Source organism: Bos taurus, chromosome 11 (assembly GCF_002263795.3).
Source record: "Bos taurus isolate L1 Dominette 01449 registration number 42190680 breed Hereford chromosome 11, ARS-UCD2.0, whole genome shotgun sequence".
Taxonomy (NCBI): Eukaryota; Metazoa; Chordata; class Mammalia; order Artiodactyla; family Bovidae; genus Bos; species Bos taurus.
The window spans coordinates 49,657,023-49,683,258 of NC_037338.1; the positions used below are offsets into that span (position 1 = coordinate 49,657,023).

Below are 26,236 nucleotides of genomic sequence, written 5' to 3' on the forward strand. Positions count from 1 at the left end.
CTTATCGTTGGACCAAATAAGCTTTAAAGAAATAAATCATCATTAAATTACAATAAGAAAAATAAAACTGCAAAACAGTGGTATTCTGCTAATTGGGTGAACAAAAAAGAAGGGAAACAACTTCAGCAATCAACCATTTATTGAACACTTTAAAATTCTGAATTAAAGGAATACCAAAGAGTGTGAGGAAGCTGGTTTTGTTGGCAGCTTGAAACCTGATAAAGCTCAGACCCAATGCCTTTATGAGGAGTTTCAAGATTGGGGTATTTGGGAAATCCATATGTGACTTCATGGAATTGGGCTGAGATTCAGTCTTAGTTCTTGACGTACAGTTAAATTTGAGAAATCTCTCCCCAGGTTTCCTTCTTAAGCAAGGCAAGGCCAGACACAATGGTCCCACCCAGAATGTTTAGGAGATAGCTGGCAGAAGTACAGGGTCTGGTGCAGAGCGCTCTCCTCCCTGCTCAAATGGTTCAGAACATGTGCAAGGCTTGCCAGCTTTCATCTCACATGCAGCAGCATTCCACATATAGTCACCCTCCCAAAATAAGGGGCAGGCTTGTGAATTAAATGTGAAGTGGGAGGAGGAAATGAGAATCCCTACTGGGAATTTGAGAGGTTTAGGGGTCTGTCACCAAGTTTCACGAAAAGCCATCACGTGGCAAGAAATGTGAGTGTACATAGCTAGTTGTCAGGTCTTTACGAGTTAACTTAGCCTTTTTAGGTAGACTCTTCAAATGATTCTAAAGCACAGATTCCTCCAAATAGAAACCACTCTTCAACCAAAAACTGGGCGGCAAAGCAAAGCACAGAGCTGACTGGATAGGGCACCTCTCCTGCCTGCCCGCGCCCCATCCCAGCTAGAGAGATCCTCCCACTACCACCAGCTCACCCTCATCTACACAATCTCTAGGAAAACACGCTTCAAAGAGTATCTTCAAGATGACAGTGACCCAGAAAACAACTTTTCCTTTGGTGTGGGAGATTTCTTTCAGTGCAATTTCTAAAGTGAAACTTAAACTCGACCGTATTCTTTCACAAGAAATCGTCCTGTTCTGAGTCTTAAAAAGTGAAGCTACATGGACTCCACAATACGTATGCGTCCACCTGGTGCCAACCTGCTCTCGGTGCCTGAAACCAATCTTGCTTTCTGCTCTCCTCCTTCCTAGCAAAATCCATCAATAAGGGCAGCAACCGGCAGACAGAAAGCGGTGTGTGAGGCCTCAGAAAGGTCACAGCCAGATGTCCTAAAGAAAGAACACGTCTCCTTTGTGAGGAGAAATGAACTCAGGTCCCCAGGGACTGCCCTTTGTGAGGCAGATATGCAGATGATGCCACGGGCGCTCCCGCGAGGAGCTTCATTTTCTTGGGGAGACCAGACAGAGATGTCAGATACTGACTGCTCTGCTCTGCTTTAGTTCCAAAATGCATGAGTGAGATTGTGTTTACTGGAGTAAAACAGAAAGAGCTGATCAGGTGGGGTGGGGTGCATGGGCAAACTGGAGCTGGGGCCTGAAAAAACAGGTTTTTGGGGAGGCAAAGGAAAGAAGAGAAGGGAGTGTGCCCTAACTGAAAATCAGCCACCAAAAGCCAGGGACTGGAGAACGTATCAAGGATGTCGAGGCCTGATGGTTGCCTGACAAGAGGGGCCTTAGGCCCCGGGAGGATGCAGAGAAAGACGGGCAGGACAGCATCAGCCTGCAGAGCTGTAAACACCAGGGTCCATGAACTTGATTCTCAGAGCCACGAGACAGAAGCTTCAGAGCACTCTGGTCTTTACACACACGAGGAAGTGGACAAGAGATCAATGAAGGTGGCTCCTAGGGGAAAAAAAAGATCCAGAAGGGTAGTGAAGTGGGTGGGGGTGTGGGGCAGGGAAGCAAGGAAAATGAAGAGAAAGACTGTAGCTAGAGATATTTTTCTTTTTAATGGATAGGACTTTTGTGCCAAGAGATAAAAATGTCAGCTTGGAGTCGAGATGATCAAAAAGACTGGGCAATTGAGAGGGGCAGCTTAATGTGTAGAAGAAGAGAAATTCTGTTTCAGTGACAACAGGTTGACAAGCTGGAATGTTCACCACACGGCAGGACAGGGTTCTCTGGGAACTAGGCTGAAGACAGAAACTTGGGAGTCACTTATCCAGAGGCTAAAGAATGAGTAAGTTTCTGAGGAGACAAAGGGATAGACCTGTCTTTGCAGGCATTCTCCCCCACCAGCACAGGAAAAGGAAAAGGGAGTTCTCAGAAGCCAGGCCACAAAGACCACAAGAGGAGAGGTTGAATTTGGATGGTCTAAGTGTCCAATTCTATTCAGGGCAAGACTAAGCTTTGAGAACAAGCCACTGGATTTGGTGATCTGAACCTCTGGGAAAACATTCTTGGCAGAAAGACAGAGACTAATGAGTTTGTAAAGGTTATGAGGAGGATGAAGGGCAAGGGAACTGAAGCTATACTTTCTGGAGAAGCTGAACAGCAGAATGGACCACAAACAAGATGGATGGGAGCAGAGAATCTGGGCACACAGATAGGTGGCAGGAAAATGGTGCCAGTGGAAGACAGGCAGAAATAGAAAACACCAGAGGGGAGGAAGAAAGGCAGGGAAGAGGGAGACAAGAGAAGGAAATAAAATAACCATGGTCTTAGGGGATGATGCCAAGAGTCTTCAGTCCTCACCTTTACAAATGTCACCTGCAGAGGATGAAAATCTCCACTCAGTCATGGGCTGTTTTAAGTGAGGTGGAAGATACCATGACAAACACTATGGCCCCTTCTTCCACCAGACTTCTTCAACAGCCTAGAACTCACCCTCTTCCTCTCTCACTTCCCACTTTCTTAAATTTCCCTGAGATTAGCTATTCTCTCTGTTTCTTCTTTGCAGAAACAACTCTCTTTAGGCTCTCTATAATAGGGTAGTACAACAGTTAAATGAAACTTCAAACAACAGTCTGATCTAGGAGGCTACCCTTGGTTACCCCCAGGGAATTCTCTAAATTTCTTAAACTTTAATAACCCCTGACATGGGACAGAGCGGGAATTTTTACTAATTAGCCTTACCATTTTATATCAGATAAGAGGACCCTTAACTAGATTTAGGTAAACAAGGGACTATAATCAGTTTGTAAATATAAGTAAATACAAATATTTTAGGCAACAAAGGCAAACTAAGAATTTGTGGGAATCCTGTTTCTTAAAAGTCCTCTAAAAAAATGCAGACCCAAACCAAATGGTCCTACATGCCTTCAAAGCATGAACTCAACTCTACTTCAGAAAGTTCCTGTAAGGATGGTAAGCAGGCATAAACACAATGTTTCGATAATCGTTAACTGTTATTTTTAAAACATCTGTGACAGGGAACAGTGGCTTTAAGCTTTCCTCCCAGAATCCCCGAGTTCAGTTTTCTGCTCAGTACAACCAAATGCAAGTGGATTCACTTTGTCTTAAGTGATAGGAAACTGTCAGAAGAGCATGAAGAGCTTGCACTAGGCAGGCTGGACTCGAGGGCAAGAAAGCCCGTTTTGTAGCTGCTGTTTCGGTTTGCTGCTGGAGACTTTGAAGAAATTCGTGTTCACAGGAGCCCTCAGGCCATCAGCAGTTACTACCTTCTATATCTTTTGTGGGGTACACATCCCCACAAAGGAAAAGGCCTTGGTAGCAATGGGCCTTAATCTGCAGTTTTCTCCTAGGCCCTCGAAAGTAAATAGTGTTGAGTGCAATGGTGTTTTCAAGGGCTAACCACCTTCAACCCAAGGCCCCCGGCAGGGCACCTACCCAGGGCCAGGATCTCCCTTTGGTCACAGCTGGGTGCCCACATGCTCCTCCACTCACACTCAGAGGGGGACAGCCTGGAAGACACCAGCATAAATAAGGGGAACACAGGAGGACAAGGTCGCCAAAGTGCAGGTGCAAAATCTAAAGCAACCCCCCTTCCCCACCACCTCTGCTAGCCCTGACTTGCCACCAAACCCTGGAGGAGGGGGTGTCTCTTAGGTCACAGTGTTTTTCTCTTCATTCTTCTTGATTTAGAGACAAATCAGCAGGGAGGACAAGGTTCTCAAGAACAGAAAAAATCAAATCTGAAACGAGAGCAATACAATCCATTGGTAACTTTCATCTGTTTTCATCTGTTTTTATATCTTACTGCTGGGATGATGGGGCAGGGGCTGAGGCTGAGGGGAAGAGATCTCCTAGAATTTTCGGTTCAGAGGAAAAATTCAAAATGAAGACAAACTGACCCTCACTGTACAAAAAACAATCGATAAAATAAAAGCTTTTAATACCAATTCTCAGGGTGAGTCAAATGCCTGTGAAAACTTGTGAAGTGCTGGTCGAGTGTGAAAAGTATAGGCAGAGAGTCGAGGGAGTTGCTCTGAGGTCTTGATTTTCCCAGAAACTAAGGGGGAAAAGATCACGTGTTTTGGGACTTCCCAATGGGATTGCACTGGTCCAATGGTTAAGACACTGCCTTCCAATGCAAGGGTGCAGGTTCGATCCCTGGTTGGGGAGCGAAGATTCCCACATGCCTCCGCCAAAAAAACCAAAAGAAATCCAGAAGCAACACTGTAACAAATTCAATAAAGACTTTTAGAAAAAAAAATATCACAGTGTTTCTGGGTCTGAGCTTCCTCATCTACTGAAGGAAGATGATGTTGTAGAGGTCCTGAGAATCTTCTAACACTAACACTGCAGACATTTTTACAGGGGATGTCTGTATGCTGTGGTCTGAGAAGGGCAGAGGCAATGGCAAACAGCACCCCCAGAATCAGCTGCTGCCGCTATACCAAACACAAGCCCATGGCTAGGTGCATCTGAGATGGCGTATTCCTCCCTCCTCTCTCACCTTCTGGTCCAAACGTTGGTAGTCAGTAGCCTTTGGCCGCCGTGTAACTTTGGATCTTTTTCCTTCCAGGACGAAAGCTATAATCTGGGGAAAAAGACAAGACAGTGATTAACAAGTGACTTTATGGTGACAGATTTCAGTCTCTGAAATTAGAGGTAATCACCTGGCGGCCCATTTGTTAATGATCTTGACAGCAAAAAGAGTAGACCATTCACAGAAAGGCCCTACTGACAATTATAAGGAGGACAGGGCCTAGTTACATCAGAATCCTTTATCCTAAACGGAAATGACAGGTGCAGGACAGCTGTTCTAGGCTCTAGCCAGCTGGAGTCTATGTGATTTACTCAAGAGAACGCAGCCTATTTAAAAGCAGAAACATCACTCTGCTGACAAAGATCTGTATAGTCAAAGCTATGGTTTTTCCAGTAGTCATGTATGGATGTGAGAGTTGGACCATAAAGAAGGCTGGGTGCTGAAGAATCGATGCTTTTGAACTGTGGTGCTGGAGAAGACTCCTGAGAGTCCCTTGGACTGCAAGATCGAGGCAGTCAATCCTAAGGAAAATCAACCCTGAATATTCACAGGAAGGACTGGTGCTGAAGCTGAAGCTCCAATACTTTGGCCACCTGATGCAAAAAGCCAACTCACTGGAAAAGACCCTGATGTTGGGAAAGATCGACGGCAGGAAGAGAAGGGGGTGACAGAGGATGAGATGGCTGGATGGGATCATAGACTCAGTGGACACGAGTTTGAGCAAACTCTAAGAGATTGTGAAGGATAGGGAAGCCTGACATGCTGCTGTCCTTGGGGTACAAAGAGTCAGATAGGACTTGGTGACTGAACAACAACACAGTGAAAAGAACTGCCAACTCCTCCCCAACTGAGACTCTTCCAGGCTAAGCAAGTCCCCCTTCTTTTATCTTAATATCAAGCAATAATTACTTCTAATCTGCAAATGTACTCTTTCACCCCACACTTTACTTCATCTGAACCTTACCACTCTCATTTCATACTTAAGGTTACTCTCCATGATAAGCACTCGGATGTAGAGTAAAGAATGTACCTTCAAAATTTTTTTTTTCATGGCCACATTCATGTGGCATTGGGGATCTTAGAACCCCAACCAGAGATCAAACCTGTGGCCCCTGCAGTGAAAGCATGGAGTCTTAACCCCTTAACTGTCAGGGAATTCCCAGGAATGTACCACTTCTACTAAATGTCTTCTCTCATTTCTCACAGATCTAGGCCTTTTGACTATCATGAATTGAACCCTTCAATTTTAGTCAGACTATTAGAAACTATTAAATTCTTAGGGCTCATAAGAAATGCAATCATTTGGGAAGAATCTGAAAATGAATATATATAAAAAACTGAATCACTGTGCTGTACACCTAACACAACATTGTAAATCAACTACACTTAATGTTTTTTTACATTTCAGTTAAAACAAAAAAAGAAATGCAATTATTTTGTCATTGGGAGTCGTTACTAAGCAACACAACAAACCCTGCTGAAGTAAAAGATGAGTGTATTCATGCAATTTCTGGCCTTTCTTCTAATCAGAAACTCAGCTGCAGAACATAGACCCCTGAGCGCTCTGCTGCTGGTATTGAAGACTCTGTAACCATTCTTTCTGTTCCTGCGGATGGAAGACAAACGCTTGGGAGAGGAAGCTAGAAATAAGACAGGAAGCACTGAAAACAGGAAGATCACTGCTTTAACTACATACAAACTGTCAGGTCCTCAGGTCCTCCTCAGGATGTGAGAGATTCTAAGTTCCAAGATTATGGGAGGAGACTTTCATTTGGGTCAAATCATAATAATGTCCTAAGCTTCAAACGTGATGCAACAGCAGAGGGCACTCAGAGGAAACAGATGTGAAAACAAATGATTTCTAAAACAAAGGGAAAAAAAAAAAAAGAACCCTAGAAAATCCAATAGAGAACCCTGGCAGGATCTCAGGAGAAAAAACGGAAGTTTGTTTCTTAAATTCCCAGGGCTTACTGGCTGATGAGTGATGGATACTCACACATCAGGCTTTCTGGGTGGAGGAAATCCCACTCCTCCTCTTAAGGGCATTCTTGCCTTACCTTCCGCTTATTGTGGTAGGCGATATAGAGGGCAGCGACGAGAATGGCTGCTGTCACCAGATACGCAAAAAAGTGGCTGCTCTCTGCACTGGCATTTCCAAGCTTATCCTTATAAAGGTCATCCTTTTTACTCCAAGTATTCGAAAGTGTCCCTTCACGGTTCTCCCTGGAGGCAGGGCCAACCATTTCTTTCTCTTCTTTGGGTGGTGCGTCTTCCTCTGGCTCTGTATCCCCTTCTTCAGTCTCCTTGGGCTCCACATCTTCAGTTAGTTCTAAGGGCTTACCTTCTCCCTCCTGCTGGGGAGAAGAGGGGTCTGCCAACACTTTTCCCCCAGGTTCAGTTCTGGAAGTCTGCAGAGCTTTGCCAGTTACTGTGTTTACGTGAAGCTTGGTGGACTCCTTGTTATCAGAAGAGGGGCTGGAGACCAACTTGTTGGATTGGTCTCTGGGGGAACTGCCAGGGTCGGCTCTCCCGGGGTGCTGCTTGGTTCCCGAATTGTCACTGCCGGTTTCCCCAGGGTGCTGCTTAGCTCCCGAATTATCAGAGTGGGTTTCCGAGGGGCGCTCCTTGGCTCCCAATTTGTCGAAGCCGGTATCCGCCGGGCGCTTTCCCGAATTGTCAGGGCCGATTTTCGCGTCGGTCTGATTTAGAAAGGTTTGGTTACTGTTTTCTTGCCCAGACTGAGCGATCAAGACGTGCTCCCTGGAGCTTCCTGCAGAAGCCTGATCGTCCTTCGGAGCGGCTGTTCCGGGAACTGGAGCAGAACTGAGCAGTAAGCCTGAAACAGAGAAACTATCTGGCTGAAGAGAGGTACTCGGGGAGAAAGGACTCCTCGGAACGTTACAACGGGCAAACGGGAGGGGAGTGCTGGCGAGCGGAGAGGTGGCGAGGTTCGGGCAAGCAAGAAGTGAGGTCAGGGGCCGATAGGCCACGGTGAAGATGACGGGCCCCGGGGCGAGAGTGGGATTACTGGGGGCTGGTCTTGGGACTGCGGTGGGGTGGGGGCGGGGGGAAATTCTTACCTGGTGCCGCGACGCTCAGTAACACGAACGCAACCAGGAACCGCATCCTGCACCGACTGCGCTTCCTTCCCCTAATGCTCTCGCGAGATCAGCACGCTGGCTTAGTGTTATGTCCCGCCCCTTCCTGTGTGCGTCGCCGCAGCCACACCCACGCAAGGGGCAGAGATTAGAAAAAAGCCCGGAAAGCTGGGGTTCCGCTATTTCATCCGAACTGTGACTGCTTTTCTTGGTGGTGGGGCTGTATTGTTGCGTGTAGAAGGCGTATTTGTCTTTTCCTGCTTTCTTAGCTCCGCAGCGGCCGCTACAAACTTAGTCCCCGTTTCCTTCTTCGCTCTCGTATTTACGAGACAATACTGGCGGAGCAGGAGCTCCCTGGCCCACGGACGTACCCACGGGAGTGACGTCGTTGGGGCCTGGCTCGTGCTCGCTCCCATCCTCTACCTGCCTTTCTACCTTCTCCCTCCTTCATGGTTCTTTCCCTGCAGCGCACAGATGTGTGGAAATCTGGAAACAGACACTCACCCCATCACCTTTGTAGCGGGAGCCTTCGCAACCCTGCTGCCTGCTCTTTTGACCCCCCCACAGAAACGGTGTCAAAGATCTTTTCTTAAAAGTTCATTTGTTTTCTGATCGTGTAAATTATTCATTCACGCTAGAAAAGTCACTAAATGTGTACAAGTAGAAAACAGAATCTCTGCTTTCACCCTTCCAGAGTAGTGACTATCAACGTTTTAGCGTATTTCTGTCTTGCAAACAATATTTTTGATTAGGTAATATCTAACGGTTGAAAAATCAAAATGGGATTTATTTTGTGAAAAGTTCACATTAGAAAGTTACTGAAGCAATTATCTTTAAAAACCTCAAAAAGTTCTTGTGGGATTTCTCTTGTGGTTTAGTGGTTAAGAATCCACCTGCGAATGAAGAGGGCATTAGTTCCATCCTTGGTCCCATGGGGCAGCTAAGCCGGTGGGCCACAACTACTGAACCCAGTGACCTACAACCAGCGCAACAAGAGAAGTGACAATGAGAAGCCCCTGTTATCTGCAACAAGAGGAAGCCTGAGCAGCGAATAATAAATAATAAAAGAATGTTTTTGCTCTCTAGCTCTCCTCCACAAGTTCCTATTCAGTGATTTTTTAAAACAATTAGGATAAATATAAATGTACTCCCGCCCCCTGTTTCTTAAGTAGTGTGTTTTCACAGTCTTTTATTCTATAATCATTTTCTCCCAAATTGCAATTATTGGATATATAGTTTTGTATCATGCTGTTTAAAATGTCTGTTGTGTTCACACAGACTATGGGAAGAAAATAGTGTGTTTAGGAGTTAAACATTTAGGAAGCTGTTGCAGTAGTCCTAGAAGGACTAGCATAGGTACGGTGAGAATAGAGGGAAGTGGTTGGACTCAATATAAATTTGGGAGGAAATACCAACAGGCCTTGGACATAGATTGGCTATGGGAGGGAGGTATGATGTGAGGAAGATGTGGAAAACCAGATTTAATACGATTGGGGCACTAAAAGTGAATTTCTTGCCTGTGAGACAGTCAAGTAGAAATAACAGAGAGGTAGCTGGAAACATGAACATCAAATGTGAGTTCAAGGGCACTCTCCCCTAATTAATTTAAATATTGTCAAACATGACTGTTAATGGTTTCATAAAAAATTTATATTTATCATTGGTTTTGTGACAGTTTCCTTATTATTGGAGTTCTGAATTATTTTCAGTTTTCTACTCATAGTGATTACTATTTATAATCAGGTGCTGATTAGGTGCCTGAGACAGAAGCTCAAAAAACTTAAGCAACTTGTTTAAGTTGTGCTATTATCTTACCCATCCTAGGTAAGTGACTATGCTTAATCTGCTAATTTGAGAGGAGAAAAATAGTCCTTGTTATTCTCTTTTAGTTTTTTAAAATTTTTATTTATTTTCGGCTGTGCTGGGTCTTCACTGCCTCACAGGATTTTCTCTAGTTGTGAGTGGGGACAACTCTTCCTTGCAGTGCACGGTCTTCTCAAAGCGGCAGTTTCTCTTGTCTCGGAGCACAGGCTTCTAGGGCAAGCAGGATTCAGTAGTTGAAGCGTGTGGGCTCAGTATTTGTGGCTTCCAGGCTCTAAGCACAGGCTTAATGGTTGTGGTGAAGGCTTAGTTGCTCCAAGGCTTGTGGGGTCTTCCTGGACCAAGGACTGAATCCATGTCTCCTGCATTGGTAGGCAGATTCTTTACCACTGAGCCACCAAGGAAACCCGTTATTCTTTAATGTTTACTGCACAAATAATTCACCTGACTTTGAGCAATTAATTGTTTTAGGTATCAATTTCTTCTTTATGAAATGGGAATAAAAGTGTTGAGGGTGAGAAAATTCATACAGAGTATTTAACAGTATCTACCATATGGCACGCCACTCCAGTACTCTTGCCTGGAAAATCCCATGGACGGAGGAGCCTGATACGTTGCAGTCCATGGGGTCGCTAAGAGTCGGACACGACTGAGCGACTTCACTTTCACTTTTCACTTTCATGCATTGGAGAAGGAAATGGCAACCCACTCCAGTGTTCTTGCCTGGAGAATCCCAGGGACGGCGGAGCCTGGTGGTCTGCCGTCTATGGCGTCGCACAGAGTCGGACACGACTGAAGCGACTTAGCAGCAGCAGCAGCATATAATTAAGGCTCCCAATACATTCACTATAGAAAACATTTTAAAAATAAAGATAAGACAAAGTAAGAAAATAAAAAGGTCCTGTTCAGTTCAGTTCAGTCACTCAGTTGTGTCCGACTCTTTGCAGCCCCATGAACCGCAGCATGCCAGGCCTCCCTGTCCATCACCAACTCCCGGGAGTCCACCCAAATCCATGTCCATTGAGTCAGTGATGCCATCGAACCATCTCATCCTCTGTTGTCCCTTCTCCTCCTGCCCTCAATCTTTCCCAGCATCAGGGTCTTTTCAAATGAGTCAGCTCTTCGCATCAGTTGGGCAAAGGACTGGAATTTCAGCTTCAACAGCAGTCTTTCCAATGAACACCCAGGACTGATCTCCTTTAGGATGGACTGGTTGGATCTCCTTGCAGTCCAAGGGACTCTCAAGAGTCTTCTCCAACACCACAGTTCAAAAGCATCAATTCTTTGGCACTCAGCTTTCTTTATAGTACAACTCTCACATCCATACATGACTATTGGAAAAACCATAGCCTTGACTAGACAGAACTTTGCTGATAAAGTAATGTCTCTGCTTTTGAATATGCTATCTAGGTTGGTCATAACTTTCCTTCCAAGGAGTAAGCGTCTTTTAATTTCATGGCTGCAGTCACCATCTTCAGTGATTTTGGAGCCTAGAAAAATAAAGTCAGCCACTGTTTCCCCGTCTATTTGCCATGAAGTGATGGGACCGGATGCCATGATCTTAGTTTTTTGAATGTTGAACTTTAAGCCAACCTTTTCACTCTCCTCTTTCACTTTCATCAAGAGGCTCTTTAGTTCTTCTTCACTTTCTGGCATAAGGGTGGTGTCATCTGCATGTCTGAGGTTATTGATATTTCTCCTGGCAATTTTGATTCCAGCTTGTGCTTCCTCTAGCCCAGCGTTTCTCATGAGGTACTCTGTGTATAAGTTAAATAAGCAGGGTGACAATATACAGCCTTGACGTGCTCCTTTTCCAATTTGGAACCAGTCTGTTGTTCCATGTCCAGTTCTAACTGTTGCTTCCTGACCTGCATATAGGTTTCTCAAGAGGCAGATCAGGTGGTCTGGTATTCCCATCTCTTTCAGAATTTTCCACAGTTTATTGTGATCCACACAGTCAAAGGCTTTGGCATCGTCAATAAAACAGAAATAGATGTTTTTCTGGAACTCTCTTCTTTTTTCGATGATCCAGCGGATGTTGGCAATTTGATCTCTGGTTCCTCTGCCTTTTCTAAAACCAGCTTGGACATCTGGAAGTTCATGGTTCATGTATTGCTGAAGCCTGGCTTGGAGAATTTTGAGCATTACTTTACTAGTGTGTGAGATGAGTGCAACTGTGCAGTAGTTTGAGCATTCTTTGGCATTGCCTTTCTTTGGGATTGGAATGAAAACTGACCTGTTCCAGTCCTGTGGCCACTGCTGAGTTTTCCAAATTTGCTAACATATTGAGTGCACCACTTTCACAGCATCATCTTTCAGGATTTGAAAGAGCTCAACTGGAATTCCATCACCTCCACTAGCTTTGTTTGTAGTGATGTTTCCTAAGGTCCACTTGACTTCACATTCCAGGATGTCTGGCTCTAGGTGAGTGTGAGTGATCATACCATTGTGATTATCTGGGTCATGAAGATCTTTTTTTCTACAGTTCTTCTGTGTATTCTTGCCACCTCTTCTTAGTATTTTCTGCTTCTGTTAGGTCCCTACCATTTCTGTCCTTTATTGAGCCCATCTTTGCATGAAATGTTCCCTTGGTATCTCTAATTTTCTTGAAGAGATCTCTAGTCTTTCCCATTCTGTTCTTTTCCTCTATTTCTTTGCATTGATCACTGAGGAAGGCTTTCTTATCTCTCCTTGCTATTCTTTGGAACTCTGCATTCAAATGGGTATATCTTTCCTTTTCTGCTTTGCTTTTCGCTTCTCTTCTTTTCACAGCTATTTGTAAGGCCTCCCCAGACAGCCATTTTGCTTTTTTGCATTTCTTTTCCCTGGGATGGTGTTGATCCCTGTCTCCTGTACAATGTCACGAACCTCTGTCCATAGTTCATCAGGCACTCTATCAGATCTAGTCCCTTAAATCTATTTCTCACTTCCACTGTATAATCATAAGGGATTTGATTTAGGTCATATCTGAATGGTCTAGTGGTTTTCCCCACTTTCTTCAATTTGAGTCTGAATTTGGCAATAAGGAGTTCATGATCTGAGCCACAATCAGCTCCCGGTCTTGTTTTTGCTGACTGTATAGAGCTTCTCCATCTTTGGCTGCAAATAATATAATCAATCTGATTTTGGTGTTGACCATGTGTAGAGTCTTCTCTTGTGTTATTGGAAGAGGGTGTTTGCTATGACCAGTGTGTTCTCTTGGCAGAACTCTATTAGTCTTTGGCCTGCTTCATTCTGTACTCCAAGGCCAAATTTGCCTGTTGCTCCAGGTGTTTCTTGACTTCCTACTTTTGCATTCCAGTCCCCATAATGAAAAGTACATCTTTTTTGGATGTTAGTTTTAGAAGGTCTTGTAGGTCTTCATAGAACTGTTGAACTTCAGCTTCTTCAGCGTTACTGGTCAGGGCATAGACTTGGATTACTGTGATATTGAATGGTTTGCCTTGGAAATGAACAGAGATCATTCTGTTGCTTTTGAGATTGCATCCAAGTACTGCATTTCAGACTCTTTTGTTGACTATGATGGCTACTCCATTTCTTCTAAGGGATTCCTGCCCACAGTAGTAGATATAATGGTCGTATGAGCTAAATTCACCCATTCCAGTCCATCTTAGTTCGCTGATTCCTAGAATGTTGGTGTTCACTCTTGCCATCTCCTGTTTGACCACTTCCAATTTGCCTTGACTCATGGACCTAACATTCCAGGTTCCTATGCAATATTGCCCTTTACAGCATCGCCAGTCCCATCCACAACTGGGTGTTGTTTTTGCTTTGGCTCCATCCTTTCATTCTTTCTGGAGTTATTTCTCCACTGATCTCCAGTAGCATATTGAGCACTTACCGACCTGGGGAGTTCATTTTTCAATGTCCTATCTTTCTGCCTTTTCATTACTGTTCATAGGGTTCTCAAGACAAGAACACTGAAGTGGTTTGCCATTCCCTTCTCCAGTCGACCCAGAGTTATTAAGAATAATACTTTCTTGGTTCTCCCTTTTTTATAGGCAACTATGTGTATATGATCAATTATTAACTGGAAACGAAGCAAGTCAGAGAACACATGTGCAATTCTCATCTTGCAGGTCTCTTTGTCACTTTAGTGACAACTAGTCATGTCACCTTTTTTGGGACACTAACATCTCCTTATTTTCCAGTTTCTTTACTCAGCATCCCTTGAGGGCTCACAATTGTCATAGAACTATTTTCAGAAGGATAATGAAATTGACGGCACAGAGTTGATATAAGATAAGGAGTTATTAGGTATTTCAGTAGAGGGAGTGAAACCCGGTTGCAGTGGGATAAGTAGTAGATGGAAGGTAAGTAGAAGCTAGCTTTTTCTGGAAGTTTGAATGTGAAACTAATATGGAAGAGGACTGAGTGTTTTTAACCTGACTGAGAGGAATAATTTACTAGACAGACCAAGATTACAAGACAGAGAGATATGATGACTGCTGGAGGGGCTGGGATTCAGGGGACAGTTCACCCTGAGTCGACCTTGAGACCTGTGGAAAAGCAGTTAGCACGGCTGGAGGGTGGGTGAATACTTAGGTAGGGATGTGGGAGATCAGAACAGAATTTTTTTTTTTTTCACCTTTTTTGGCTGTGTGGGATCTTATTTCCCCAAACAGGGATTGAACCTGTGCCCCGTGAATTGGAATCTTGTTGGAATTTTAACCAGTGGACCACCAGGAAAGTCCCCAGAACAGAACATTTTAGCTGGCCTCAATTTCCTTGATATTCTAAGGGGCAACATAGTCTTTGAGAGAGAAAAGGTGGGGATTAACCCGAGGACTTGAGGATGGTGGAGAGAAGAGTTGTTGAGGGGAATAACACAAGAAACTGACAAAGGCTAAGTGTAGTAACTGATGAAATGTGCTGAAGGCCTAGCTTATGTTAGGTACATGTCTATTGTGGCACCTACTGCAGGTGTGTGGTTTTTCTCCAGGAAGTGCTGTTACCTGGAATAGGAGCAGAGAAGGTAGATTTTAGAACTAACTTCTTACTCACACCAATACTGCTTTAAGGGAATGATAGGGCCATAACTTGAATAAATCTTAAATTTCCTGGCACTTCTACATATAAAAAATACTCAAAAAACTTGGAAAAGAAGGGACTTTCCTCAACCTGAAGAGGGCATGTACAAAAACCATACTACTAACATAACGGTAATGGTAAAAGACTAGATGCTCTCCCCCTGAGATAAAGAACCATGCATGACTGTTCTTACCACTTTCATTCAACTTTGTATTGGAAGTAGCCAAGATAATTCAGCAAGAAAAGAAAATAAGATGCATCCAGATTGAAAGGAAGAAGTAAAACTATATCCATTTGTAGATAACATGATCTTGCACAAAGAGAATCTTGAGGATTTTCTAAAAATTTATTAGGACAGGTTAAGCAAGGATGTAAGAAGTGAGATCAATATATAAAAATCAACAGTATTCCTATACACTTTCAACAGACAATCTAAAAATGAAATTAAGAAACAATTCCATCTACAATAGTATCAAAAAGAATAAATCCCTTAGGAATAAATCTATCAGAAGAAATGCAAAACTTATACTCTGAAAACTACAAATATTATTAAAAGAAACTCAAGAAGCCCTAAATAAATGGAAAGACATTGCATATTCATGAATTGGAAGATGTAATTGTTAGAATGGCTGTACTTCCTAAATTGATCTACCAATACAAACCCTATTAAAATTCCTGGTGGCTTCTCTGCAGAAATTAATAAATTGATCCTAAAATTCATACAAAATGCAAGAGACCCAGAATAGCTAAAACAGGTTTGAAAAAGAATGAAATTAGAGGACTCTCATTTCCCAATTTTAAAACTAATTACAACATTGATTAGGACAGTGTAGCACAGGCATAAAGACATGTGGCTAATGGAATAGAATTGAGAGTATGGAAATAAACCTATATATTTATGATCAATTGATTTTTAACCACGGTGCTGACGGTTCAACGGGGGAAGGAATAGTCTTTCAACAAATGGTGTTGGGATAACTCACTAATGTATGGATGTTCACCACCATTAGTATTAGTTAGATAAATGCAAATCAAAATTCAATGAGACACCACTCCATATCTACTAGGATGGCTGTAATAAAAAAAAAAAAAAAAGGAAAATGCATCAGGGAAATGCAAATAAAAACCATGATGTCCTCTGACACCTGCCAAAATGGCTATCATCAAAAAGAACACAAATAGGACTTCCCTGGTGGTACAGTGAATGGGAGTCCGCCTGCCAGTGCAGGGGACGTGATTTCAATCCCTGGTCCAGGAAGATTTCACATGACATGGAGCAACTAACGCCTGTGTGCCACAGCTGCTGGGACCGCACTCTAGGGCCTGGGAACAACTGCCGAGCACCAGAGCCACAGCTGCTGAAGCCCGTGCACCTAGAGCTCATACTCCACAGCAAGAGAGGGCCCTGCACCGACAGGCTAGCACGCCACAACTAGAGGCTATCCCACACACAGTACCCAAGGCCCAGCTCAGCCAAAAATAAACATGCTGCTAAGTCACTTCAGTCGTGTCCCACTCTGTGTGACCCCATAGACGGCAGCCCACCAGGCTCCCCCGTCCCTGGGATTATCCAGGCAAGAACACTGGAGTGGGTTGCCGTTTCCTTCTCCAGAGCATGAAAGTGAAAAGTGAAAGTGAAGTCGCTCAGTGGTGTCCGACTCCCAGCAACCCCATGGACTGCAGCCCACCAGGCCCCTCTATCCATGGGATTTTTCCAGGCAAGAGTACTGGAGTGGGTTGCCATTGCCTATTATTAGCTAAATAGTTATTTAAGAAACATGAAATATCCAGAACAGACAAACGCAGAGACAGAAAGTAGATTCATGATTGTCCAGGGCTGGAGGTGGTGGTGTGAGGAGGAAGTTCCAAAGAGTATGGGGTTTCTTTTGGAGGTAATGAAAATGTTCTAATGTGATGATGGGTACACAACTTTGAACACAAAACCACTGAGTGGTACACCTAAAATGGATGAATTGTATGAATTATATACCTCAGTAAAGCTGTACAACAAAGATGAATTCCAGTGTTTGGTATGTGCAAAGAAACCCAAGGACACCCCTCCCATCTTGGCAATTTCAAGAAGACAAATGAAAATAAAAAGATTTATCCCTTTGGATCTCAGTTATCTATACTGACTGGTCTGTGAACATTCGAGGCTGAAAACAGGATTAGATTTTTCTAGTTCTGTCAGGCATGACTTACATCCCCTTCCAATACAGGCATTCCTCCTTTGCATTCTGTAAAAATTGTACACAGCCTTTGGTGTGAAGAAAGGGACTTGAGTCAACAAAGGACTAAAATACTCAGCAAAGTCTTGCAACTGCAATTTTATTTTCTTTTGTGAAAATAAACAACTGGGAGTTTAAATTGCTCCAAAAAACCCCATAAAAATGAAAAGAAATACACACAGAAGAAGCATGTGAGGTGACTGGGGAGGGAGGAGGGTCTCAGAGCTTTGGCAGATTGTGCTAGCACATTCCCAGGTGACAGGAGCCAGACCTGTCTGCCACTCCGGGGCTGTGAGGGGACATCTTGACTGGTAAGGGGGTGGAACACAGGCTTCTTCACTGAGGAAGTGGCAGGCACCTTGAGTCCCTTTAAATGCAGGGGAGAACCATTTTAGAGGACCTCTTCCTCCACAGAAAGCTGGAGGCTGGGGGGTGGGGTTGGTTTAGGGCCACTGAGGGAAAGGTGCACTGGTGGAGACAAAGGAGGCCAAGGTGTCTCTCACGTGGTGACAGCCTTACACTGGGCAGAGGACAAAGATGAAGGCATGAACCCACGGGAGAAAAACGGGGGCCAAGTAAAAGGGAATGTCGAGGAATGGGTTGTAGATGAAGAGGCTAGAAATGGCAACAAGGGCCAACGTGTAAGCTGGATTGAGGGGAGCCAGGAAGCAGGGAGTAGGGGTTGGATGTGTGAGGACGATGGGAAGAGGAGGGAGGGCAGAGAGTCCAGGAGGTAGAGAGAGGGGTGCCTTCTGCCCAGGTCCATCCACCGCTGCACATACAGGAAGAATAACACACTACTTTTCAGTTCTCGTTTTCTTTTTTTTTTTAAAGATTTTTGTTTGTTTGTTTTTTTAAAAAAGCCTTAAGATCAGCTACTGGTTACATCTACAAAACGTAAAGTGCTGCTGTTACCAGTCACTTTACAGAACAGTCCAGAGTGGTCAAATATTGACCAATAAAGTTTCCTTTTTTTTTTCCTTCTGCATCCTTACTACTCGATGAGTCACGTGACAGCCTGCATAGGTCAAGGGGGGCAGCTTAGTGGGCAGACTTGGTGACCAAGGACAGAGGCTGGGCCTGGAGCACGGGGAGGGCCTGGTGGGTGTGGAGCGTGGCGGGGAAGGATGGAGGGGACGTCAGCAGAGCTGTGGGCACGGACCCCAAAGGGAGGGGCCGGGACAGGAGCGGGGGCTGGCTGCCCATCTGGCCAGAAGAGGTGGCGGCAGCCTTTGATGACAGGAAGGCAGCCGAGTGGAGAGCCAGCTGGGCCCGGGTCTCTGGCTTGGTGGTGAGGGAGAGAGGCTGGGCTTGCTCCGAGTGGGTGGCGGCTGGGGCGGCCGGGGAGGCCAAGGCCGCGGAGGGGGTAGCTGGGGAGTCCAGCATGCTGCCATGCGAGGAAGCAGGGCTGTCACAGGGCTTCTCGGGGGGCAGGTACTGGACACATGGCTTCTTGCTTTTGGAGGCCAGAGCACCTGTGGGGGTGAGGGTGGGGGTGGGGGGGACACAAAAAAGGAAGTCAGCCCCTAGGAACGATGGGAAAGGCGGAAGTAGTACGTATGACCCAGGAAACAAGCATGCACAGAGGGAGGGACGTGAGGCCCTGAAACGACGCCTAAGGCTTTCAGTACACCTAGGCTGCAGTCCATGGGGTCGCGAAGAGTCGGACACGACTGAGCGACGTCACTTTCACTTTTCACTTTCATGCATTGGAGAAGGAAATGGCAACCCACTCCAGTGTTCCTGCCTGGAGAATCCCAGGGACGGGGGAGCCTGGTGGGCTTCCGTCTATGGGGTCGCACAGAGTTGGACACGACTGAAGCGACTTAGCAGCAGCAGCAGCAGAGCACAGAAAAGGGCCAATACGAAAATGCCAAACACACCGTTCAGTATCTGCCTGGAGGGAAAATAGCTGAGCTTATCAAATTATCATGCTGTGCCGTGCTCAGTGATGTCTGCCTCCTTGCACCGTTATGGACTGTAGCCCGTCAGGCTTTTCTGTCCCTGGAATTCTCCCGGCAAGAATAATGGAGTGGGTTGCTATTTCCTTCTCTAGCAAATTATCATCTTCCTGCCTAAATCTTATCATTTGGGGGATGGATCTCCGTTCAGTTTGCTTTAAAATCTTTGGTTTATGATCCTCCTAGAGATAGTACAGCACCTGCCAAGCACCAATTCAACAGATTTTGCGTAATGCTGTTGCTGCTGCTAAGTCGCTTCAGTCGTGTCCGACTGGGTGCGACCCCATAGACGGCAGCCCACCAGGCTCTCCCGTCCCTGGGATTCTCCAGGCAAGAACACTGGAGTGGGTTGCCATTTCCTTCTCCAATGCATGAAAGTGAAAAGTGAAAGTGACGTCGCTCAGTCGTGTCCGACCCTTGACCCCATGGACTGCAGCCTACCAGGCTCCTTTGCGTCATATACATAGTTACTTTATGTGTACTCCTATGGAGATGAATATATAAATTATAGAGATATTAGAAAGCTAGGAAAGGAAGTGAAAGGAAAGGCTATAAAAAGCACTTAGTGTGTGTGTGTTAGCTGCTCAGTCACGTCTCACTGTTCACAACCCTATGGACTATAGCTCACCAGGCTCCTCTGTCCATGGAATTCTCCAGGCAAGAATACTGGAGTGGGTTGCCATTCCCTTCTCCAGGGATCTTCCCTACCCAGGGATTGAACCCAGGTCTCCTGCAGTGCAGGAGGATTCTTTACCACCTGTGAAGCCCTTTAGATGGAACTAAACTAGTTCTACCCTTGTCCTGGAATGAACGTGAGATGGGAGATGTGACTGAAATACTGGCCAAGGTATGGGTGAAATTCTGTGCTGGGTGAAATTCTGATGTAAAAAGATATTTGTGGCACAAACGGGCCTTCCTAATCTAAGCAAATGATTATTTCCGATATTCAGCCAACCAAACATTGAAGGAAAACCTGAATCTACTGGATTCACTGAAAGGTGGTATGCCAGTCTCTAAGGGGCTGGGTTCCTAAGGGAATTTCAAGTCTCATTTCAACAACATTCAATTTTTACTTTTACTGCATTGATTTTAGAATCTAACCCTCAAGTAAGACTCAACTGAATTGAAGAGCACCTTTTGAATGAGAAAGTGCTGGACCAAATCCTCCCTCCATTTACCAAGCAGCATGACCAGGAAAGTCCTTTCACTTCTCTGAGCCTCTGAACTGATCATCTCCAAAAGGGGGTAATAATAACACCCACCTGAGTATACCCAAGTGGTGCTACTGGTTAAGAACCTGCCTTCCAATGCATGTAGACATAAGAGCTGCAGGTTCGATCCCTGGGTCAGGAAGAGCCCCTGGTGGAGGGCATGACAACCCATTCCAGTATTTTTGCCTGGAGAATCCCCATGGACAGATGAGCCTGGCGGGATGCAATCCATAGGGTCTCAAAGAGTCGGATATGATGGAAGCGACTTAGCACGCACGCACAAGTGTACATGAGGCAGAGGCCTTGAAAATGGCAGCTATTAATATTAAAACACAGCATTGACATGGTGTCCATCAGAGACCCACACACAGGGTGCTGGCAGGTGTAGCTGGCACAGTGGCAAAAAGTAAAGACGCAGATTCCTCCTGAAGACTCACCGTCTGTCTCTTGGACTTGCTGCTGCTGGGACTGCGTCTGGGACAGCTGCTTTTCTCGCTTCCTCTTCTTTTTCTTACCCTGAAAGATATGGCCAAAGGAAAAGGTAATAACCAGGGACAGAATAACGGCTTTTCTGATGGATTCAGTTATGAAGTGGGGAGACAGGATATTTTCTGTACCAGGCGCCCAGGTCACATTCTGTGCATCAGCCTCATGAGGAGGCATGGTGAGCCTTTCTGGGGGGCCACCTCCCTCCCCTCAGCTCAGATAGGTCCTGACTTTCTTGGAAGGTCTCATTCTTTCCCTGCCCTGCAGGCTTAGTTTTCTATCTCTCTCTCTAGAACAGTGTCAGGTTCTTGATCTTTTTTGAGGCACCCCAGGTATCACTGAAAATCTCATGCAGCTGGAATTCCCTGGCGATTCAGTGGTTAGGACTATATGCTTTCACTGTTGAAGGTGTGGGCTCAGTTGGCACCAAAGGGGGAAAAAAAAACTAACTCAGCTATGAAGACTTTTAGCAAAAAAAGAGCAAGTAAGAACATACATACAGGGACTTCCTTGGCAGTCTAGGAGTTAAGAATCCACCTGCCAATGGGTTTGATTCCTGGTCTGGGAAGATCATACATGCTGTGGGGCAGCTAAGCTCGTGTGCCACAACCACTGAACCTGCATACTCTAGAGCCTGTGCTCCACAAGAGAAGCCACTGCAATGAGAAACCTTCCCACTGCAACTAGAGAGAAGCCCCCTGCACATCATAACTAGAGAAAGTTCGTGCAGCCCCACCAAAAATTTTTAAAAAATAAAATTAAAAAACCTGTCCAGTTCCAGGGAGGTATCAGAAATGTAGGCAGTAGCTCATGGCATTGTGAGCCCCAGGTTGGGAACCCTTTGCTGCAGACACTGATCATCAGAACTAGCACACAGCTGACACCACACCCTGAATGATGGAATTAAAGGCTGAGTCCACTTCCAATTCCAGTTGGCTTCCCCGGTGGCGCTAGTGGTTAAGAACCTGCCCTTCAGTGCAGGAGACAAGAAACACAGGTTTGATCCCTGGAGGAGGAAATGGTAACACACTCCAGTATTCTTGCCTGGAGAATCCCATGGACGGAGGAGCCTGGCGGGCTACAGTTCACAGGGTTGCAAAGAGTCGGACACAACTGAAGTGACTTAGCAAGCATGCATGCCCCACTTGCAACGGGACAGGCACAAAGTTAAGTCTGTCCTTAGGACACCAAAACCATGTCCTTGTGGCCCTCCTGAGAATTAAAGTGTCTTCCTCATTTCTAGAGAAATACAGACTTCTCCCTGGCCTTAAGGGTCCTCTATCACTGGAGTCAGCTTCCTTCTCCCCCAAATCCTCACTTGGAGGCGGCCCCCGGTGCCTGAGTGGGCACGTACGTAGTTGTCCCGGGCTGACCAGGTCGGGTAGAGCTGTGAGTGAAGCTGCCGCTCCTTCCGGGCCAATTCGTAGTACTTGGCCTGTTCTTCTCGGGACAGGTTGTGCCACTGTAGAGAGAGGATCAGCAAGGACAGAGTGGTGAGTGTGGGGGACGCTGAGCTGCACAGCCTGGAACATAGGGGCGGACCTTACCTTCCTCCCCAGGATCTGGTTGATGGCTGCACTCTCCTTCAGGGTGCACTCAGCCACCACCTTGGCCCTCATCTCCTTCATATATAACATGAAGGCATTAAGAGGCTTCTTCACGTGGGGCTTCTTTTCTTCCTCTTTCTTCACTGTGACTGGTGATTTCCTGGGAAGTCACAAGGCTGTAGGTTAGCATTTGTCAGCTGTCATCTCTCAAGGAGGCTAAGGGCTGGCTGCCTCTGGGAAGCGGGGGATGAGTCACTTGGCAGCTAATGAGAGTTGCCCAGGGCTGCTTTCAGCACCTGAGCACCCAGTTCCTAGTCTCTGACTGACCTCCAGCCATATTCTAGGAGAGGACAACTTCCTGACAAAGAAGCTGTGCCCTTGACAAAGGTGGTGGGGGGAGCTGAGATGGACTGGCCCCAGGTGAGAAAGAGGAGGGGGCAGAGCACTGTAGGTAGAAACAGACCCGGGGCGGGTCTCCTTGGCCATGAGACTTTGACTTTCAGTGGACAAAGCGTGGGCCATGGTGCTGGACTCAGCTCTGACCCAAGTCAACCATGTGACCTTGAGAAAATTCCCCTTGCAATTTTCAAGTGTATGGGGGGACAGGGAAGGAAGCTAAAAGCTCTCTCAGTTTCTCTTTCAAAGTCCTGATTGTAGGGCTTCCCTTACTGTGAGAAAAGATGCATGGTGTCTCCGAGAGGATGGGAATTCCAGGGGTCAAAGGGAACAGTTCGCAAGGTGGGGAGGATGTGGCTGAGGAAGCCGTCAGCTGAAGGTCCCCAGGAGAAGAATCAATGGCACTTGCTACTCAGAGACTGGCCACCCGCCACCAGGCTGCCCATTACTCACGCGCTCACAGCCGGACTCAGGCTGGGGGGCGCTGGTTCCTGCTTGACAATGGGGGAGACAATGGCGGGGTGGGGGATCCCTGAGGTGGGCAGACCAGGATGGGTCGGAGCCACCATGTGAGGGGAGAACCGACTGGAAACCAGGCTGCATACCAGGGGGAAACAAAAACAACAGAGGGATTCAGGCTAAATGCTTGTCACTGGCAGAAGACGTGATGGAACCCAGCCTTGATGGCAGAGGCATGTGAATATCTCTGCCATGGCAGAGTTGGAGCAAGAGAAGGCTATTGGCTGACCTCGAAAGAACTCATTTTGGGAAACACCCAACAAACCTCCCTTCCCCAACAAATGCACAGGGTTCCTATACCCGATGCTGAAAGCAGGTGGGATGAAAAACAGAAGGTGCAGGAGGTCGGAGGCCAGGTACACAGGGGAAAGGAAAGAAAGGCTTATGCTGTGGGTTGTATTTTTTTTTTTTTCATTGGTGGTACGATTGTCAGGTAGGTCAGCCCCTGAGACGGAAATCCTCTTTTATAGTTCCCTTCTCCTGACGTCATTTCAGGAACAATCAATCTCCCAGCCTCTGGCTTCAGTCTGACATATTCAAAATGCTTCAATGCCACCAAGCCCTGCCCAGCCCATAGGGGAACGTGCAAGAGGACTGAGTGCGAGGGCTTTAAAATTTTTCTCTTAGAGAGGGAGATGGGGCAAGAGTGAGCAGAGCCTGTTTGTCTCCATCCCACAACTAATCAGAGAGGCGGGGAGGAAAGGTGAGCACCTGCCTCTTTGCTTACTACCAAGAGAAAGCTGTGTCATGTAATGGTCAGAAACTGCAGGGGAGCCAGTAGACAAGCATTCCCTGCACTGCTGCTTCCCCCCTCACAGCCGCAGCCCCAGGACTCACCTGGACATCGAGGCATTCATGGCGAGGGCAGGGTAGGGGTGCCTGAAGCCACCAGGAGGAAGGGAGTACATGGGCTGTCCTTGCCTATAAGGGCCAGGAGTAAGGAAATGCAGTCAGGAAACTGGCTGAAATGGGAACGTTCATAGGGACGGAGAAGGGGTTGGGAAGATAGGATGATGAGTAAAAGGCAGTAAGTAGGAAGTGGGAGTTGGGAAGATGCTGCCTGGGAAACTTGTTCTGATGCCCTGGGGAAGTTCTGGGCTTGGTGAGAGGGCTCCACTGTGGAGCTGGGGCTGGGGTGGGGGGCATCTATATTTGGACCCCAAGGACAGGCTGGAGGTACAGGAGGCAGAGCTCAGTGTAAGGAAGGAGGGATAAGAAAGGCTGTAAGTTTCCTTACTGTGGGACGAGCCAGCTGAGGGGATGTGGGATTTGCCCAACAGCTCCGGGAGACAGTGGGTAATACGGAGACAACTCGGATGGATGAGGGGGCCGGGGGATTCCTGCTTCCAAGGAGAAATGTGTCAGACAGTTCCTTGACCCTACACCTTAAAGTCACATCAAACAGGAGGCTACCCTTTGTTCCCAGATGCTCTGCAGCTTGCAGTGCCTTTTCTTTCACTGTTTCTGCCCTCAGTCACCAGTAACTTCCAACTACTCGTATTGGAGGTGTCCAAGACACAGGCAGGAAATCTTGGACTGAGAAACCCAAGGTTATCTCCGGAGTCATCACCTGGAAAAGCTTTTTCATTCGTGGAAAAATAAACTTCAGATTTCCGTGTAACAGGGAAGAACAATAGCTGATTCCACGTTGGATCTGTTTTTCTTTGACTTTAACCTTTGCTCTTCATGCTCTTGTTACTATAATTGTTGAAAAGATGCTGTATATAAACTGCAAGCATACATAATGGCCTGTCTCAGGGAACCTTGCCCTTCTGTTGGAAAGTTAGACTAAAGTGACTTTGTTCAGCTCACAGGGAGACTGTTCTGACCTGGCCCACCTGTGACTGGCTGTAAGAAGAAACTAACACATCCCTGTCCTGATGCAGGCCAAGCCAGGAGATATTCTGCAAGACTTAACGGCCTTTTTATTTTACTTCCTCCCCCTCTCTGTTCTATAAAAGAAACTGGCATCCAGACTCCGATAAGATGGTTCTCTAGGACATTAGTATCTTCTTGGATACCCAGCTTTCTGAATAAAGTTGTTATTCCTTGCCTCCCAATTACAGGCCTGTCATGTGGTGACCAGACTGAGCTTGGACTCAGTGACATCTGTTCCACATTTATCCTCCTTATTATCTGTAACTTGTAATAGCTATCTAAAGAGGGACTCCAAAAATGCTCTGAGCCACAGCAACTCTATGGGAATTTTATGAAAACGATGGCTCTCTCTGGGATGAACAGTGTAGGTGAATAAGTTGAGAAAAAAGTCAACTCAGTCTCTTGCCTTGTATCTATACTTATAAGTCTGTTAGGGGAAACACACTGACTGAAACTGCCCACCCTGGCCAGGTACCATAGAAACCATTTGTGTGAGTTATTTTACGACAGGAAGTCCTGGCAAGGAACATGGAACTAATACGCCACCATCAACCGGAAGAGTTTGGGAAAGGTCAAAATGAGACGCCATGTATCCTCCCACCTCCCACCTGGCATCCATCTTGGCTGAGCAATGTGTGCACCACCAGGAAGGACCCTGAGTCAGAACAACTGGCCAAAGACAACTCAGAAACTAACCCCATCACCGTAAAACCCGAGTCTGTGAGCCACATGGCAGAGCAGTCCTCCTGGGTCCCCTTATCATACTGTTCTCCACGCGGGTGCCCCTTCCCAATAAAGACTCTTGCTTTGTCAGCACGTGTGACTCCTCAGACAATTCTCTTCTGAGTTACCTGGGCCAGCCTGAGCGGCAGCCAACTCACCTGTCTTTGGATCGATCTCTGGGGAGAGGTGTGTGGGAGGGGAGCCGGGGGAGAAGTGGTCATTGCTGTAGGTGATGAGGGGCGTCAGCGGATGCATGTGGTGCGGGTGCTGAACAACAGGAACTTTATTAGACTGAAAGACAGAGGGAAAAAGACTAGGGCCAGTTGCCAAGGAAATGGCGTACAGACAGACCTCAGAGATACTGCAGGTTTGCTTCCAGACCGCTGCAGAAAAGTGAAACAATGATTTTGGTTTCCCAGTGCATATAAAAGTTCAGCTCAGTTCAGTTCAGTCGCTCAGTCGTGTCTG

The 26,236-nt window shown here is 46.2% G+C and overlaps 2 protein-coding genes across 3 annotated transcripts in view; both read right to left on the reverse strand.

Moving 5' to 3' along the window:
* Nucleotides 1–121: 121 nt before the first annotated feature.
* On the reverse strand, nt 122–8,037 carry TGOLN2 (trans-golgi network protein 2; the record flags this gene model as incomplete). Its single annotated transcript, XM_002691368.7, has 4 exons — nt 122–4,072; nt 4,837–4,920; nt 6,927–7,705; nt 7,950–8,037. Coding segments are annotated over 4 exons (957 nt in total), but the record flags the coding sequence as incomplete, so codon positions are not given.
* A 9,094-nt stretch (nt 8,038–17,131) lies between these two features.
* The window catches only part of TCF7L1 (transcription factor 7 like 1), a 203,509-nt gene continuing 194,404 nt past the window's right edge, over nt 17,132–26,236 (reverse strand). Inside the window, exons 5-12 of one of the 2 annotated variants that reach the window (XM_024999427.2) lie at nt 25,927–26,059; nt 24,405–24,507; nt 24,005–24,088; nt 23,102–23,245; nt 22,253–22,412; nt 22,024–22,167; nt 20,657–20,735; nt 17,132–18,522 (exon numbers count right to left, since the gene is read on the reverse strand). In XM_024999427.2, coding sequence (XP_024855195.1) covers nt 18,089–18,522; nt 20,657–20,735; nt 22,024–22,167; nt 22,253–22,412; nt 23,102–23,245; nt 24,005–24,088; nt 24,405–24,507; nt 25,927–26,059 — 1,281 coding nt within the window. In that variant the 3' untranslated portion in view covers nt 17,132–18,088. The remainder of the gene's footprint in view (nt 18,523–20,656; nt 20,736–22,023; nt 22,168–22,252; nt 22,413–23,101; nt 23,246–24,004; nt 24,089–24,404; nt 24,508–25,926; nt 26,060–26,236) is intronic. The other variant, XM_024999428.2, reaches the window with a different exon arrangement.